The 17,842-nt window shown below is 54.0% G+C and overlaps 6 protein-coding genes across 6 annotated transcripts; 3 read left to right on the forward strand and 3 right to left on the reverse strand.

The window, feature by feature from the left end:
- Window positions 1-977: 977 nt before the first annotated feature.
- On the forward strand, window positions 978-2,370 carry N656DRAFT_615974 (F-box domain-containing protein). The gene is made up of 2 exons (XM_064810318.1): window positions 978-1,009; window positions 1,079-2,370. The coding sequence occupies exon 2, from the start codon at window positions 1,176-1,178 to the stop codon at window positions 2,262-2,264; it is 1,089 nt and encodes a 362-aa protein (XP_064670964.1). The 5' UTR covers window positions 978-1,009; window positions 1,079-1,175; the 3' UTR covers window positions 2,265-2,370.
- A 491-nt stretch (window positions 2,371-2,861) lies between these two features.
- N656DRAFT_615886 (TFIID-18kDa-domain-containing protein) lies at window positions 2,862-4,689 on the forward strand. The gene is made up of 5 exons (XM_064810317.1): window positions 2,862-2,897; window positions 2,979-3,315; window positions 3,394-3,483; window positions 3,544-4,512; window positions 4,576-4,689. The coding sequence occupies exons 2-5, from the start codon at window positions 3,274-3,276 to the stop codon at window positions 4,579-4,581; spliced, it is 1,107 nt and encodes a 368-aa protein (XP_064670965.1). The 5' UTR covers window positions 2,862-2,897; window positions 2,979-3,273; the 3' UTR covers window positions 4,582-4,689.
- A 107-nt stretch (window positions 4,690-4,796) lies between these two features.
- Window positions 4,797-9,901, reverse strand: N656DRAFT_797271 (uncharacterized protein; the record flags this gene model as incomplete). The annotated part of the gene is made up of 5 exons (XM_064817612.1): window positions 4,797-5,553; window positions 5,608-5,661; window positions 5,751-7,680; window positions 9,293-9,561; window positions 9,642-9,901. 5 exons carry the CDS (start codon window positions 9,899-9,901, stop codon window positions 4,797-4,799), a joined length of 3,270 nt encoding a protein of 1,089 aa, XP_064670966.1.
- Window positions 9,902-12,473: 2,572 nt separating this feature from the next.
- N656DRAFT_616015 (uncharacterized protein) lies at window positions 12,474-14,445 on the forward strand. The gene is made up of 4 exons (XM_064810319.1): window positions 12,474-12,653; window positions 12,739-13,032; window positions 13,109-13,273; window positions 13,350-14,445. The coding sequence occupies exons 1-4, from the start codon at window positions 12,587-12,589 to the stop codon at window positions 14,240-14,242; spliced, it is 1,419 nt and encodes a 472-aa protein (XP_064670967.1). The 5' UTR covers window positions 12,474-12,586; the 3' UTR covers window positions 14,243-14,445.
- A 76-nt stretch (window positions 14,446-14,521) lies between these two features.
- Window positions 14,522-15,079, reverse strand: N656DRAFT_767741 (uncharacterized protein; the record flags this gene model as incomplete). The annotated part of the gene is made up of 2 exons (XM_064813575.1): window positions 14,522-14,987; window positions 15,042-15,079. 2 exons carry the CDS (start codon window positions 15,077-15,079, stop codon window positions 14,522-14,524), a joined length of 504 nt encoding a protein of 167 aa, XP_064670968.1.
- A 464-nt stretch (window positions 15,080-15,543) lies between these two features.
- Window positions 15,544-17,523, reverse strand: N656DRAFT_616023 (mannose-6-phosphate isomerase). The gene is made up of 2 exons (XM_064810320.1): window positions 17,176-17,523; window positions 15,544-17,105 (listed from the first exon to the last, which is right to left on the reverse strand). The coding sequence occupies exons 1-2, from the start codon at window positions 17,317-17,319 to the stop codon at window positions 15,888-15,890; spliced, it is 1,362 nt and encodes a 453-aa protein (XP_064670969.1). The 5' UTR covers window positions 17,320-17,523; the 3' UTR covers window positions 15,544-15,887.
- Between the last annotated feature and the right edge of the window lie 319 nt (window positions 17,524-17,842).

Below are 17,842 nucleotides of genomic sequence, written 5' to 3' on the forward strand. Positions count from 1 at the left end.
GACATCTTCCAAGGGAAGACAAGGCTATGACAGAATATCGGGGTCGGATTCCAGTTCCAGTTCGCAGGAGAAGATGAGCTGGTAACACTTGGAGAAGGAGGTGGAAACACGACAATGGGAGTGTGCGGTGTTGATATCATTGATGGGTTTGTGTAACGCGGAGCAGCAAGTCAGGAGGTATCTAAGGCTCCAGTTCAGCCTTGCGTGCTCGCATCCCTGAGTCACGTCCTCACACTCATTGGCCACATGCCCTTAACTAGGGTTCCTACATATGTATCGTCACTCCTTTTCATCCATCTTTCTCTCTCTCTTACTTAGATAGATCAATACACTTCACTTGCAGAAACGCCCGACCACCCAACTACGGCCGCAATCCTCGATAGTCGATACACTGCTGCAACCTTCAGTAAGTTCAGCTCGTAGGCTCTCGATTTGCTTGCTGTACTGCTGCCAAGGTCTCCATGGAAAGGGTTGTCGGAGGCGACGTAGGAAGGTAGAGAGGTTCAACGTAGCGGAATTGTCAGGGCTACTGAAGAGGAAGGAAAGGGAGCAAATCCAGGGCCAACGTACAACAAGAAATAGGGGAGTGTGGCTGGCTGCAGTGAGGTAAGCAGTGGTGGGCCTGGCCTGGGCCCACGCAACTTGAAGTGTAAGTATGTACATACTGTACTGTACATACAATGTACGTGTCACTTCAACAAGTTGAAGTTTAAGTGTGTGTGGTCCATGACACTGGCGATCTCATACAGACACGGTCCCTTTAGCTGATAAAATTTACGAAGGAGTTTGAAAAGAATCACGATACGGACAATAACAGTGCCCCCTAAATGTACCTAATACAAGGCTGAGCCAACGGGTACTAAGGTACGAGGGTGCAATACATACTGTACATACATACCACATGGCCCCACCAACCTTTCATCTGTGGGCCCTCATTTACGCGCGCTCCGTTCGACAGGTCCCAGGCAAGCATCAACGGACTGCTCAACATACGTTCAAGGAACGTCAGGTACCTACTTAACCCATGCCAAAGATGAGCTCTGTCACCGCCAACGATATTGAGACTTTATTCCTTAAGAGAAAGCTTCCACGGCGCGTAACAACGTCACTTGGTCTATTCGCGGTAACGCGGTTCCCGACAGTTCACCTCCGAGACGCGCCAAGCTGCCATCAAGATGTCGACTTCATCCCTCAAGCCAGAAATACTTATTTCTCGTCTATCCCACCGCCCCTGCCACCTCATCGGAGCCATGATCACGATAAGCGACCCCCCGAAACCTCGGGCGCTGGCGGACCGTCTGTGGACCCACCGCGTCTCATCACTGGGCATACTCGATCGGCTCCCGCCGGAAATCATGTGGATGTTCCTTGACTTGCTCGATATCCAATCAATTGCGCGTTTTGCCATGGTTTCTAGCAGAGGCAATACGGTCGTTCGATCACATCGTCCATACCGAGACCTGGTCACGTTTGCTCCGCATGTCCTTGCGGCTTTCGGCAGAACAGGCCTGAACGGTCTTCATTCCGTCGCAGAACTCTACGCGGCTTTGCAAACGGAGCGGTGCGCAAAATGCAAGGAATATGGCGCGTTTCTGTTCCTTCCGACCTGCGAGAGATGCTGCTGGGAATGCCTCCTTTGCAACCCGTCATTACGGATGGTTACACCAAAGGAAGCAAAGAGATATTTTGGCCTTTCGGAGCGTTATCTTCATCGTCTCCCTACCCTTTCCGTTATCCCTGGAAACTATGGCATATGTGGCGACCCTGCACCGGATCCCTGCAAACTGGTTAGTGTCAAAGCCGCGAGAAGCCTCGGACTGATGGTACACGGATCGGCAGAAAAGCTAGCACAGGCTATGGCGAGGAGATGCAAGTCCACATTGGCCCTCATTGTCGGTCGATACCTCCAGGGCGAGCCAGCGGTGGCCCAAGATCAGGATCTTCTATTAATGCCATGTCAGGGCAATATCCCGACTGATAACTTCTTCGGCATGGCTTCCATTCCATTCCCTTCGCTTTCAAGGTCAGGCAGGGTTGAGGATGGTCTGTGGTGTAAGGGTTGCGAAGTCACCGTTCGAGAACACGATAGAGGCCGCTTACCTGGGGATGTGCTTGCGGCTGTGGTGCCTCCGGATTGCGGGCCAAACAGGGTACTTGTAGGCTTGGAACGGCGCGCTCGGTCGAGAGAGTCATTCCTAGAGCACATTAAGCACTGCTACGGCGCAAGGAAACTGGTTGCTGAATTGAAGACAGGGAACAGCTGAATTTGGACAATCTTCAGAAATATGCGAAAGCTACCTGGTAAAAATACCTAAACAGCAGTTCTACGGATGATGACGACACTCAACATGTATCAATACTGTCACTGCGATTTGCAGAAGCTCTTCCCTTACAACACGACACGATAGGTAGGGGTCGATCCACTACCACTTGTTTACAGCATCTCCCATATTCTCCTTTAATCATTTTGTAGCCTTACCTGTGCCAACGCTCAACGACCAGTCTACCAGGCACCTTCGCAGTTGCCCCTGTCGGGTTCCAGTTTCCCGCCAACCAGTACACCCAGAGCGCGGCACGAATCGCACGATGCGACCAACGATGCATTGCCAGGCGCGTCAAACCGTGGGGTCGAAGACCTGATTCCAAGCTGATCATGAGTTGAATACTCACTAGTATTGCGACAGCAACTACCCTGTGTAATGCAATAGGGGGGTGCCTTACCTAATACCTTAACGTTGCTGCAAAATGTCGCTGCTGCCTTGAGACGGACGCCTCACTGGTGCGCGCTTCAGCAGCGTCACAAGTCCAGTCGGTCAGGTTGTAAGTAAATCCATTCAGGCCATGTTTCTTCCTTTATAGGGACTTAGTTTCCGGGAACGGAGAGTCGGCTCAATCAGGTATGTCAACTTCCAATGTTCCTGAATCCTCTAGATACCTATACGTGTTTGCTCACGGGTATTCACTGATACTACGGACAGTCCGCTGTGTTTGTTCAAGGAACAAACAAAGACAGCAGATATCAAATCCCCCTGAAAAATGACACCTTAGTCCTTAACTTCTTTGTTCTTTCTTCTGGGCTGCTGTGGCCCGCCGGACCCTCTCTCCCTTCGATGGTTTCAAGTTCAGATGTCCTCATGCAGGTCTGGTACTACTTGTACTAGCGCAGGTGCCTACGAGGGCAACTTTCTCAATTTGAGCTTCGATTTCCAGTACTGGCAGATCGCTGACTAAATCAATAATAGCACCTATTCAATGTGCTTCTAGGCTGCCAGGATGGGCAACAATCGATCAAAATATCGCGACGAGATCCTCCGTGTAAGTGCAGTGAAACAGCTATACTCCTTCATCTGCCGCGCAGGATGCAGGGACTAACCACGCTTGACCTACAAACAGATGATGTATGTGGCCGGGGAAACAGGGGAACCCTCCGTCGAAACCACAACTCTGGTGGAGGATATTGTGAGAGACCAGGTTGTGCAAGTGGTTAGCTGTCACGGCTCCCAAATCATACTGTCGAAGTGAGTAATCGCTGATTCAAGCAAGATCGTGACAGCGGGTCAACTGGCCGCTCGACGCGGGAAGCCAAGATTCACCATCGACGATGCCCTCTTCCAAGTCCGCCACGATCCTGGAAGACTCGCCCGCCTCCGCAACTTTATGCGGTGGAAACAGCTCCGCAAAAAGGTCAAGGACGATGATGCGGCGGACGAGATCGACCTCGACGATGTCGACGACCTCGTAGTAGAAGCCGATGCAGCAGCAGCGGCCACGCCCGGCGAGGCAGACGGCGACGATGACGATTCCCCTGCCCGCCCAAGAAAGACCGGCGGTCCGGTGCTAGAAGCGCCTATTCCACCCTTGCCGTGGTCTACCCTCTCTTTCTTCCCTTATGCCTCGGACATACCCAGTGTTCTTGCCATCGAAGATGAAGCCGAAGACGGGGGCGGCAGCACGGCAACGGAGCTTGGCCCTTTGCCAGGCAGCACGTCCAACCCCTGGCTCATGGCCCGTCTCGTGAAGAACGACGAGAGAACAAAGGGCATGACCGCTGAAGAGTATGCCACCTGGTCCGAGTGCCGGTCCGCATCGTTTACCTATCGCAAGAAGAAGACCTTCAGGGAATGGTGCGGGCTGGGCGTGGTGGCTGACTACAGGTCAACTGACGACGTGCTGGAGGTGTTAGGGTTCTTAACGAGTGAATGGGTGCAGAGTCTGACTGAGGGCGCGATAGCTGTTCAGGCGCAGGAAGCTAGGGCGGCTGATGCTAACGGTGGCAATGAGGGGGTGGTGGTAAAGAGGAAGACTGTGGAAGGTCCCTTTTCGTCGGTGGGTGTAAAAGGAGGGGAGAGCAGGAATGGCAGGAACAACACCGGAAATGCAGAGCTGCCGAGTAGAAGCCCGATCCAACCACGGCATGTCAGGAGGGCATTTGAGCAACTCCAGATACCGCCGAAGAGATACAGGGCTATGCTAAATGGTACAACTTTGCGGAGGACGAAAAGACCCAGACTGGTGAGCTATCAAATGGTCCTCTTTTCACCGTTGTGCCGAGACTAATATGGGGATCGTTCTCAGTTCTGAGTCCAGAGAAGCTCCAATCAGTTTTAATGCTATTTATCGTCTGGATGTCAGGGAAGATACTTCAGATTACGAGTTTCATTCATCTTAACCCTCTCTTTTCCAACGCTATATCCCCATCAACATTGCCAACACCTGGATCATGGATGTCATAACGCGCAAACTCCCGAGCCCTTCGACGCCACGCCAAACTTAAGAACATGCATTGCACCATCCAACTAATCCTCATCTACGCGAAACAGCGCCAACGCCATGGCATCCGACAAGACCGAGTCATTAGGCCGCCTGACGCTCAGCAGCCTCGTCAAGCCCATATCACCGCCTCTCATAGGCGAAGGCGATCTAGGCCGGACAACGTGTCTCTCGTCCCCACTGCTCGGGTAGTAGTCGTCACGCTCTCCGTCACTTAACTGCGTGCCATCCGCCACCCCTGGAACGGGCAAGTTAGACGCAGTACTAAACCGCCTTGGCCTGCCGTCCGGAGCAGCCGACCCTGGTCCCGGTCCTGGCACCAATCTGTTGCTTGTCACAGCATTACTCCTGCGAAGCGAGTTCGAGGACGACAAATCCGACACGGCATTGTTGAGGCTGAGCGTCTCGAGCTGGGCAGCCGGGACGGTGTTTGAAATGCTGTTTCGCAGGGGTGACCGTGACCGGCTTGCTGCAGAGTTCGGTGTGGTAGGATGGGGCGCTTCGAAGCGGGCGTTGGACGGCGCTGGCGACGAGCCTCGGGAACGGGCCCGCTCTTTGTCACGGAGTTCTTTGTTCTTCTCGGCCGTGAGCAAGCCCCATAGCTGCTGCAACCATTTGCTCTTCTCTTCGGGCCGCATGGAGCGGATCGGCAGGACTTCGGCGCCGGCCATCTCGCGGGTTGGCCAAGGGAAGCTGACGGCCATCTCGCGCAGGGTTAGGCTGTGCAGCTGGCGGAGGACGATGCGGATTTGCGGCTCGATGTTGGCTTCGTGGGGGAAGGCCCTGGAATCTCGTCAGTTGAATGATACTTCAAGATGATATCAGCGCAGGACGTACCAGTCATTACGGCGCTCCAGCCGGTCAGCAATCTGTGTCATGGCACCGACAAGCCTGAAGGTAGGGGGAAACGTGATTGTCAGCCATACTCAGTTTCCTGGCTTCCACGTTGTAGCAGGGGTAGTCTGGTCCTTAGCACTCACCATTCGATAGCTACTTCGTCTGGCACTGACTGAGCCTTACTCAACAGCCAGCCGAGCATCTCAGGGGACCCAGACTGGTTGAGAATAGGTATACTCCGCTTGTCGTGCTCACGGTTCTGCAACTTCAGAATGAAGTCGTTGTACTCTTTCATGGCGGTCAGCTCAAGGCCTGCAAACCTGCCGCCCCTGAGAGCGTGGCAGATCTCGTCGCCCAGGGCAATGCCCGCTTTGATGCCGCTGTTCAGCCCGCGCCCAGGCCAAAAGTGTACCGTCATGGCCGCATCGCCGGCCACCGCCACGAGCGCATGTGGCCGGTGAACAAACCGAGAATCTTCCAACGGCAGCATCTGAACCCCCTCGCGCACCGCTTGCACGACAATGGGGATGCGCACAACGTTGATGACCTCGCTCTCCTTGAAGCCGAACAACTTCAACCCGTCCTCGATGGACTTCCACAGCGACGAATTCCTGTCCTCAGATGGGGCGAACACGCGACCTTCATCAAACCCCTCGGGAATACTCCCATCGGGCCGCCGCAGACAGCCAGGCCGGCCAAAATGGATTGGCTGACCGTCAACACTGACCATTTTCTCCCACTCCTCCTCAGTCAGCTGCATGTTCAGGTACCCCCTCCCATCAAAATCGCTCGCATTCAGGAGATACCTCGTCTGGCCAAGCGTCAGGAACATATTAAGCGGCTGGCTCCACGGCAACCCCCCCTTGGAACCGCGATCAAACGCGAGCCCCAGCGCATAACTCCGCCCGCGCTCCTTCTCATACCCCCTAAAGTAGCTCCTGCGCACCCACGATGCCGCGCCGTCGGTACCCAGCAGGACATGAAAATCCCCGCATTTCCCGGCAGCCAGCTCCTCCCGCGTAACCCCTTCCGCATGGAGATGGATCAAGCCCCTGAACTCCTCCGTCTGGCAGCGCTTCAAGAACCGATCCTCCACCTTACGGATCTGGATGTTCGCTGACCCGGGCCAAACCCGCTCAGGGCGGCCCTCAAACAGCGCCTGGTAGGTTGCCGGGGTGAGCAAGCTGGTGACCGAGTCCTGCAGCGTGACCACCTGGTCGCGACGCTTGGCCGCGGGGGGGTAGTCAATCGTCCCGTTCTCGGTGACCACCCACCGGCGCTCATAGACATGCACCTCGACCTTGCCCGCGCCTTTTTCGGCGAGCGAAATGGCTGATGCCAGGCCGGTTGGGCCGCCGCCAATGATGCACACGCGCAGGCGGCCGGACGGGTATGCGTACCGAACCAGCTCGCCGGGGGGTGGCGGGTTCAGGTTCCGGTGCAGGGTCGGGTCGAAGAAGAAGTCTAGCACGTCGCGGGCGCGCTGGGTGAAGGGGTTCTCGGGCACGCGAGCCTTGATCAGCATGAAGCGCACTGCTTGCAGTAAGGGGGTTGGCTCGAAGCTGGCGTGGCGGTTGCCATAGAGGTGGGTTTGCACTGCTGAAGCCAGGCCGGGGACGGTCCGGTTGTGTTTGTGGTCTGTGGCGATCCCCCGCAGGGCCGAGCTGAAAGCTGGGTCTACGCCCATTGTCGCGATGCGTAAGAGAAAGATGCGTGCCCGTTCAATGTCGGTCCGGCTGACGTCAGGTCCACCCCAGGCGTCCTCGTATACTTTTGGGAAGAAGATGGCGTCGTCATACTGGCCGGCGGTGTTGGGAAGTCCAGGGCTGGCAGCGGGCTGGCTGTTGGCAGCAGTGGTTTCGGGTTTCAGAGACGATATGCTTGAAGCGCTGAGTCGGCGGAGGCTGAAAACCCCCGTACCCGGTGCGCGCAATCCCCCCGTCGACATGGCTCGAATCCCTCGCTGCTTTTTGGTGGGTGAGTCCGGCCAGGTCTTACGGGCCAGAAAGAAGGGCACACCCCGCTCCTCGGAGCCTGAAGCCTGAGGGGACTGGAATCCTACTGATCCGGCGTCTAATGCCTTTGTCAGCGAATCTGAGGGTGGGCGATTGCTTGCCATGTCGTGTGCGAAAAATTCAGGGACAAGAGAGGGATCCAGAACATAACATCACTCAACAGTGGGAACATGAACATCAGAATGATCAGAGCATGTGGTTCGCCAGATTTTAGTGATGGCTTGGAGCAGGAAGACCGCGCGGCATTTGTCTTGACAAGGGTAAAATCCGTGGACTCACATAAATCCGCAATGGACTAACGTTACTGCCGGGTTGGGCTGTGACTGCTGGGCTGCTGATGCGTTCTTGGGCTCGTATGTTGGAGTAAGCGGATTGGGTCCGGGTGAGGTCGGTGGTATTGTCTGATAGGATACGACAAGGGAAGAACGCAGGTCAAATCCAAATGTAAATGTAGGTGAAGAAGAGAAGGAACTACCGGGCCGTTGGTACCTGACCTGGTACATACATGTAGTCCGACACAACAAAGAGCAGGCGCAAGCTGAGAAACGTAGCCCGGGGATGTGGGAGGGTGATAAGAAGTCGCAGGTGGCTTACACATCACCCAAGTTGCCGCCCCCAAAACTGAAACAGGCGAGGCAAGGGTCATCTCGTGGTTTCAAAATGGAAGCACCCAGAGAATTGTTTGGTCGCTAAGGGTCCCGCCACACCGGCTCCAACCTCTAAGCTGCGCCGGATACTCGGGTTCCCGTGTACCGGTAGGTACGGCTGAGGCAGAGTCCGAACCTCTGCACAAGCGACAAGTGTAGGATCACAGACTAACTGCTTCTTTGTTAGCCGCTTTCTCCCCTCATTTCGAATACCGCACGTGCAAATCCACAGAGGGTGTATAGTAATACTGGAATCTAGTATAGCTTACTGGTCATCATTCGTGTCCTATATCCCTCATTCGAAGGCGAGAATCTGCGCTGGTGGCCCGCTTTCCGCCGCATTCAAGACAGAGGCACTTCATAGTTCACCTCATACATGGTAGTTCGTGGTGCAGTGGCGTCTGCATCAAGTTGTGTTACTCGTATAGGTACCTAAATACGGAGTACCTTATCCTGTCATGCACATGCACGACTCCAACAAATGCCGAAGAACTGGATTCAGTTGCACTCAAGGAACGGTAATAGGTACTTGTACGGGAGATTCTTGTCCATCACACACCATTCCAAAGTCCAAACCATCATGTGTTGCTGTCGCCGGGCAAATCTCCAAGTCATATCCATGCCATTATGTGAGGTTTGGTCGCTCCGTGCAGGAATTGACGGTCACTACTAGACATGCATGACTCAAATGTATCCGGATTCCTGGGCCATGTCTAGAATGCTCCGAGTCGCACGCGGCCATTGCTGACACGGCCCTCGGATATTGGACTGCGCTTTCTCGGGGATGTGGAATTCACTCTCTTCTCGTATTCCAAATACATCTTTCGGATGCCGTCACCCAGACCATCAGTTGTGAACGGCTCGTCAGATCTCTTCCAGCCCAGCTGGGTTGGGAGGCGTTGATTTTCTGACGGATGAAGCGTGTCAGCACGCAAGCACAAGCGCAAAGGGGAAGAAAAAAAAAAAAAAAGAAAGAAAGAGAGAGAGAGCCATCAAATCGTCGTCTGGGATACATGTACTCACTGAAGAGATATTCCACAACGCTAGCTTTGACCGTGAGGGTCTCGGTGTCACCGAGAACGGCGATGAAGGCGAAAGTCTCGCCGAGAATAAAGTCAAAACCGAGCTCCGACAAGGAAAATTCGGGGTTGGTCGCATTAGACGTCCTTATGCGGGCTATGATGGCATCCGTACCCGTTCCCAGAGTGACCTTGTCTCCCCAGTAAGACCGCGTTTGCTCAAAAGTCCTGTGATCGAAGACATCTGCGTGTCCGAAATAGCTATCGACACGACTGTTGGCATGGTGAATTAGTAGGGGCTTGGGCTAACACTGGCATCGGAGCTGTCACGGTATCCTAGCGGATGGACATACGAGAGACTGGCATCGTGCTCTAGGATATTGTGGCGCGTGAGGTGGTCAAGCGAGAACCACGTAGAGTTGGGTTCTGGGTTTGTCGTCACAGCAAAGTTGAATAGGAACTTTGAGAGGGCCGCGTCAAAGTTGACGGCTTTGGAGAGACCGTCAATCAAATCCTGTTCGGTGATGTACTTGCCCGATCGAGGCAGGAAGCCGTGGTTCGCGAACGTGTTCAAGAATGGGCATGGACCACGGACTATTCCAGTTGAATTCATGTCATGATAGAAACCGTTAGCCTGGGCACGTCAAGGGGCTGGCGTACAATGATGTCTGGTACCGTGAGGTAGTTACCAGTACCATGAAGAGGGAGATGGGCTATTCCGTACCGTCTGAATCTCCGGGGGCTTGCCACTGCTCGAAAGGATCAGTCGATCGAGTCCCGTATGTACGGGCCACCAAGGCCGTGAGAGAAAAGACCGTGGCGAGCCTCATATTTGAATTTGATATGAAAAACGGTACTAGTGATCCCGGCTAGAGCGTGTCTGGCGCCTATTCGGTATCGATGAGCGATGCTGTCTGGTGCTGCCAGTGATACTGATGCTCGTGCGGAGGAAGACTGAACTACATTGCGTTCACGTCTGCTCAATTGACTACTTCAAGTTCTTATACATATGGCACGGGCAAACATGGACACTCTGCTGACAGCCAGCGTCTGCTATCAATTTGCTTGACGCGCAAGCTTTCGTCATTTGGTCCCCTTACAGCAAGCAGGCACTGCCTCGCTGAGCATCTGGGCGACCTTGCAACGTCGTAGTGTGAAGTGCCTGCTGATAATTGCCGGTTGGTGATTGGATGCCAGGAGCGGCCCAAGACGGGGATGGGGTGCCTTCGTTGACTAAGACTCCGACGGAGCCGGACTGAGTTGGTCTTCTCTTCGATCCGTGTCCGATCTCCGAGAGCGTCCAGGCCCAAGTTGTAGGTTGAATCAGATGTCAGAATGTCGCCTTGATTGCATCTATGCCTATATAATGTCCTTATAGATGGATGTTCAAGCACTTTTCTGATTTGCAGGTTGTTGTGTCTGAGTTGAATACACTGGATGTGAAACTAGGTCAGTATCACTAAGTATTTGTGGGCCGCTCAGAGATTAGCCAATTTCACGGTTAAGGGGATTGGGTACGGGCGTGGACATAGATAATAGGGGTACATTTTGGCAGGGTTAGGGGTAGGTATGGCCCTACACTTGCCCCCTAGTACGACTCGGTAAGTTCTGCTACATGTGCACTACATAACAAGCATCGTTGGGCAGTCCTAGAGCCTGGTCTTGGAATAGAGCAAAAGGAGTTCCTTGCCTGCAGAGACTCTGGGTTATTACTAATGACAATATGTAGTACCTAGTGAGAGTGTAGAGGGTTATGGCTTCGTTGTGGCTCACTGTAAGACAAACTTGGATAACGAAAATGATGAATTCGACTATTTAGCAGGAGAGAATTCAGAGGCTTGGCTAGCCTGGGAGACCCCTTGTTTCTCTGGGTACATACCTACTTGCCTTAACCCAATACCATGGCAATTTTGTGGCAAGGGAGCTGGTTGGCGTCCCGTTGGAATATGGAAAGTGGAAGGTGCCACCGCTGGATTTTCCTAGGAGTGCTTTCCTAAGCTGAATTATTGTGGTTCGGGCTGGGCAATCCACTCAGCAGTCCAGCTTTAACGTTAACCTTAAACCCACTTCCAACCACACCAAATACCACAAATGCACACAGGGTTCCACTGCTTTCAGGTATCACTTCTCACTTGGCACCAGGAACTGAGCACATCACAAAAAGCACACTGTCCTCGGACGCCGCCATCATCTCTTAATAGCATCCCCTATTCGCCATCGGTGATTGATCCATGGCGGGGCTTGCAGCAGCTGACTACAATGCTTGCGCATGGCTTGAAATCACAACCCAATGCGCAAGGGATACGTGGGCTCTATGGTTGATTTCAGGTGATACAGGAGTCCAGCGGCTTTAGTGGTGAAGAATCAATAAGCGTACTCTGAATCGGGATCCCTGCCGGCATCTGCAATGCATGATGCGGCTATTCATCCACGAAGATGGTCAATCACCTTGAGTCGGGTGGCTTCCAGGTTTGTACAGCACTTGACCGCACGCAGCGAGCTTTCCAGTGCTCGCCATCCGCTTTGGGCTGCCAATGGCTGCGGCCAAGCGCAGGTGCCAACTCAGTAAACCGAGATGTGGCTCTCCAAATATCTGAATGCCCAAGGTAAGGTACTGAGCTATAAGGCCATCTCACATCTCGCGGCTGGCACGCTCCAAAGCCATCTGGGTTTCCCATCGCCGCGGCACGCCCACTGGATGTCTTCGAACCGCTACTTGTTTCTTTCCCCTCACGACCGTGCCCAGATTCCGACAAGATGGTTCAAAACACGCGTCCGAGTTGCTTCAGTGCTGCCTTGCACGGCGCCCGCAGTCTGATACCCCAAGGCCGACATGGCCACTTTCCTTGGATGGGAGTCTTGTGGTGCTCCGGTGCCGCGTTCCTCTTCAGCGTCCTACTTACGGCCGTCTTATACTGATTCGCAAGCAGAGACAACTTGACAACGTGGGAACGGCGGGCCTTCAACACTCTGACGATCCTGTTTTCGTCCCTCGTGAGCTTGTCTCGGACTGCTTGGTGCTTGCTTGCGTTGGCGCCTCCTGGCGAGAGACTCTACCCCACGGGACGTTGACCTGATTCTCGGAATACACAACCCCACCGGGGCGCTCAAGTTAATCCACCATCACGTCATCTCGCAAAGGAAGTGGTCGACCACCACGCTGATTGTGACCTTGTATCTGCTGGTCAACATCATCGGTTGGCTGAGTGTCGCGGCATTCGGTTTGACGTACAATTTAGACGATAGTGCTTTAGTCGAATACCCAGTGGCAGTTACGGACTTTAACGGCTCGGCGTGGATGATCGAACGGCTACCGGAAATCCAAGGCGTCACGGACATTCAGTATGAGGCCCAAGAAAATATAAGTATGTGGGCTTCAGGTTCTCTACCATAAACAAACAGTGTCAGGTACGGTGGATTTTCGAGGCTAACAAGGGAAACTGAGTCTAGTTGAACTCGGTGAACAGGCGGTTGTTGGACTTGCATTAATGCCTTCCCGGTTCCACGAGTGGGATGGATTCCACTGGAATCCATCTCAATACAACGTGACAAGCATCGATGGGAGAGGTGTAGATCGGACTGTTGAGGCTGACAGGGTTACATACTCTTACTCCCTCAGAGAATATCGTGGGACAGACGTGTATCCGTCGGCAGAAAGGGTCGTGCACAGCTCATCGCGTTGCATTGGACGACGGTACTATAACGGAACCTTTTACGCCAACGGGCAAGCCGTTGCAAGTCCAGGTAAGCCCGCTCAACCCTTCTTAGATGAATTCTCTTGACTCCTGGAGTTTTATTGAACTAATCTGTCTCTCCCTAGACCATAATGAGTCTGCTAATATCAACAACGAGCCTGAGTTCGCGCGTGTTTGGCTCGCTCTCTTGCCTCGTCCAGATCACGGAGCAAACTTCTATTGGGCGGTGCCATATAGGGGTGCCTCAAAAACCGATAACTACGAAGATCCCTCCGCTTGCGCTACGACATGTAAGAGAGCTCACCATTAAGCACCCTGTGCCATTGCTTGATTTGACCCTAACTTTACCTGTACGGTCACTCTCAGATATCACTGGCGGCGAAGGGTGGTTATATGATGAGTCCTCTGCTAAGCGCTATTTCTACACCATTTACGAGTGCTTAACCTGCCTTACCGAGAAAAACCACAAACCAGGATTTAGATCCAACTTCTTTCACGGCTGCCCTACAGAGAACGCCTTGTACGCTGCTGGCATAGCCCTGCGCATTGGGGGTGGTTTTGGTGTGTTAGGTTCCATTATGGACTCGATGGTATCCATCACTACTGAGGGCACCGGCCGTGACGACCGTATCGCTTTCCGTCGGTACCCCATTGACGCAGATTCCCACGAATTCGTTGACGAGGTTCCCGAAGGCTACCCGGATATTGCATTCGAGTCTCCGCCCAACGACTGGTTCAAGTACCCCATCCATCCAAACGATGAACTTCATGTTGCCGATTCCACGGCGCGCGTTCCCATCCTCGCCTTCCTCGGGGCCGAGGAACGGCTCGCCAGGGTAACGCTGGAAAAGGATGCATTCGAGCGAACCTTTAGCATGACAAAGCTCGAGGTAAAGTGGGATCGGGCGATCAGTACGCTTGCAGCGCTGCTTGCTGGACAGGTGCTAGTGATCGGCGTGGTCTTTTGGGCCTGCAGAGGGGTCCCCATACGAGACCACGACAGCTATCTTTCGGTGGCAAGACTCCTGAGGACAGCTATGGATTCCGTTGAGGGTGGCAGCAGCGACAGTGGCCGGGAGCTTGCCCAGCGCATCCAAGATGAGCTGACCCGGCGTGCTCAAAATGAGGATGCAGAAGTGTCGAAACTTGAGATAAGGTATGGGCTGAGAACGAGACCAAACGAAGATGGTGGCGAGTTGGCCGAGGTGGATATTTGGAGCGATGTCAAGGGCTTTGACCGGCAACTACCATACGATTAAGGTGGCAGCCCAGGTCTACACATGTAATTGGACTGGAAACTCAGGACGCCGTCAATCCCTACAATGAGCAAACGAAAGGTAACTAAAGGCTAGTAGAGCCACGAGGAATCCGGAGTTACTTTCATCTTTAAGGTCTACCAGCTTCTTGCTTCCCAAGTGCTACTTTTCCGTTCACTCCGGGCACTCCCATCTCGTTTACCTAGAGCCATATCCATACCAAGCAATACCCCTACTAGTAGGTAGCTAAGGTGAGGTATCCCTTCAGATCTCCCCTAAATCCTAGCAAGCGGCCGTCCGCACATTGTACACCGTCTTGCACCCAATCTTGTTGCATGAGTCCCTGTCACTGCACGGGAACGCAACCGTCGCGGTCGGCAAGGCACCCTCACAACCACAGGGGCGCGTGATGACCGAGGTGGTCGTGCACTGGGGCACGAGGCAGGTTCCGCAGGCTGTCGCCGTGCTTGTGATGGTCGGGCAGGGGGCCGGGCACGGCTTGGTCACCGTCGACACACTGGTGACGGTCGCGGTGCTGACGCTGGTGGCGGTGCGTGTGGTGGTGCTGACACTGGTGACGGTGGCAGTGGCCGTGACGGTCACGTTGCGGATGTAGCTTTCCGTCTTGGTCACGGTGCTGGTTTCGGTTGCGGTTTCTGTCACGGTTGCGCTGACGGTCACGGTGGGAAGCCCCGGCCGGCCGGTGCGGACCGTTGTGGGTGTCAGTGTGATCTGGCCGAGGACACCACTGCCATGACGTGTATTAGTGGGTGTTGATACTCGTTCGGTGTAGGGAGCTTACCTCGCAATGATGCCCACGTAGAGCCAGAGAGAATACATCTTGTATGAAGAAGGTTCTGGAGTCGTGAGATCAGGAGTCAGGAAATCGTTCACTCGTCGGCGACTGTTGTTGAAGCTGGTTGAGCGGTTCGTGTGTTTGTCGTGGAGGTGTCCCTTCATTTATGCTTTCAGTCCCTACTTGCACCGCTTGAGGTCGTATACTAGGGCAGGGCCCAGCGATGGACACTGTGCCCCTGAGATGCCACTGCACCAGCTGACAGCATATATTGAATTTATATCACGGAATATCCATTTTTGGAGGATACGACGTCTAGGTCATATACAGACTGGCTTGAATCCGACAGCGGACTTTGTCTTGCCCTGGTTGCTGGGGCTTTCCAGCTCTTCGGGTTGCCTTTGTGGTTCAAGCATCGCGACTGAGATCTGGATGGCGAATCGCATTTGGACTGTATAGTGGTTTGTATAGTGCCGGAAGATTTGGGTTGCAATGCCGCCTCGTGCAAGCAGGGGAGGTAATCCCCGTCTAACCAATTTGACGGTTGAATAGGGGGTCTCGATTCCGGGAATTTTATTCACAGAAGCTATAAATATCGACCGGCAGCAGACATTGATACCCTGCCAACGGGGAACGGGACGGAGCCGCCCGAATCAGATATTCACGTTCTGGAAGAACACACTCTTAGCTCAATCCCAAAATCCAACGCTAGTACTGTCAACTCAAGTGTCCATGGAGACATTGTATTAGTGATGGGTGCGTCTGGTGATGGACGCCCACCGGTCTGCACACAGAAAAAGTGTCTAATTCGCCTGGCATGTCGTCGTCATCTTTTCTCCCAGATCTCCTCGTCTATGAGGCTCCATTCCGGTGGTCCTCGACTTCACAAAAAGCCTTGAAAGTGATGAATTCATCATCATCATTGGCGCCCTCGGACTCAAGAACGCATTCAGCGGTGGCGCCCACGAAAAACACATATCCTTCCTTGATCTCTTGAGATGTCGGGCCAACCGAGATTTTGCCCTTGCCCGCAGTGCAGAGGATGATGCTAGGGCCCTCCAGCGGGTCGAAGGTAGCCTTTGACCCGCTGCCCTTGAGAGTCGTGCGCACCACACTGAATTCATCGATGGGAGGGTCGTAAAGCGTCACGGTAGACCCAGAGCTGTAAGCTATCCGGTTGAGCACCACATACGGATACTCGGTAGGATGCATCTTTTGCTCGTCGATGGGCGCATAGTCGTACGTGAGCATGCTGACGAGCGTGTCGACGTCCTTGAACTTCTGAGTGAGGCCCGCCCGCACAACATTGTCGCTGCTGGCCATACACTCGACAACATCGCCACTAACGTAGGCGTGGATGTCATCAGCACGGAGGAAAAGAGCCTCGCCCGGTTGTAGGGTTACGTAGTTCAGGAAGAACAGGACAAAAAGACCATAGTCGGGTCCAAACTGGCCATGGAGACGCGTGACTAGCTCAGCCAGGACTGATCCGGGAGTCGAACTGACGCCGCCTGCGGCAAAACTGGCCCCTTCACTGGCGGCAGACTCGACGAGCACCTTCGAAGCAGCAGCCATGTCCTCTGCAGAGGAGGACATGAGCGACCCAAAGACGTCTTTCAATGCTTTCTTCTTCCGTCCCACGGCATCTTCCGATTGATCATCTTTTGTACTCTCGATGACGGAGACGAACTCCTGGGCCTTGTCTTCACCCACCAGTTGACGCAGCGCTGGCACCGATTGGAGAAAGTGTCCTATTTCCTCTGGGGGCCGGAACCCACAGAGACCCTCAAAAGGCGTGATGGCAATGGTCATCTCGGGCTTGTGGTTGTCATCTGGGTAGTTCTTGGGATCCTTGGCATGGAGCTGCTCGGCAAGCTTTTTGTTGGGGTGCGCCTGGATCGACAGCGCCTTGTCGATGGAGAGGACTTTGAACAGGAACGGAAGCTTGTTTCCATAGCGAGCGGCAACTGACGGCGCTAGAAGCGCGCGGTTGTCCTGGACGAGATCGAGGAGGGTACGCCCGGTCGTCAGGTCCTTGGAGGGGTTCGATGGATGGGTGCCCATCCATAACTGCAACGGTGACGGTCAGCCTAGGTCTGGTCCCAGGGAGCTTAGGAGTAACCAAGGGAGGGCAGCTTGCCTCTGCGTATGGGCGATCATCTTGGACCGTGAAACCTTCGGACGGCGTGGCGGCAGCAAACCTGGCAGCGGCGGATGCGTTGCCTTTCTTTCCCCAGTCATACGAATTGGCCCCGCATTGGAGTCGAATTAGGGGAACCTGCATTGCGACGACCCTCGAACCTTCCCGGCGCCCAGGGTAAGATAGGTGCTAGAGATAAGCCGGAAGCACTTGAAGATACGAGTTCAATGGAAGGCAGGGTATGCTTGCAGCTTGTTCCTTTAGCTGAAGGAGGGTGCAAGCCTCATCAGGCGATCTTTAGGAGCCGGAATGTTAAGTGAGCCTAGTGAGGTGCTTCGTACTCCAGCCCTCGCGGGGCAACGCCCCGACCCCTCGTTTTACGTCATATCACAACCAGCAGCTTGCACCCCGATTCCACTCAGGCTGCACAGCTCAGACAGTAACTAGTTTTAGGCCACACTGTCCAGACTCCAGAGAGAGTTCAAAGTTGCCGGTGGCTGGGCCTCAAGAGATGTTTCTCAAGTGAAAGTTGTTGGGTCTTCACTTCCGACTTCTGGATTTGGACTATTTGTAGCGGGCCTTCCATATGCACTTTCACTGCTGCCTACACAAGCACAAAATGTTGGCCAGCAGAAATAAGTTCTAGTGTAAAGGGATGACAATGTAA

This window comes from Canariomyces notabilis (assembly GCF_033297395.1).
Source record: "Canariomyces notabilis strain CBS 508.74 unplaced genomic scaffold N656scaffold_8, whole genome shotgun sequence".
Lineage (NCBI taxonomy): Eukaryota > Fungi > Ascomycota > Sordariomycetes > Sordariales > Chaetomiaceae > Canariomyces > Canariomyces notabilis.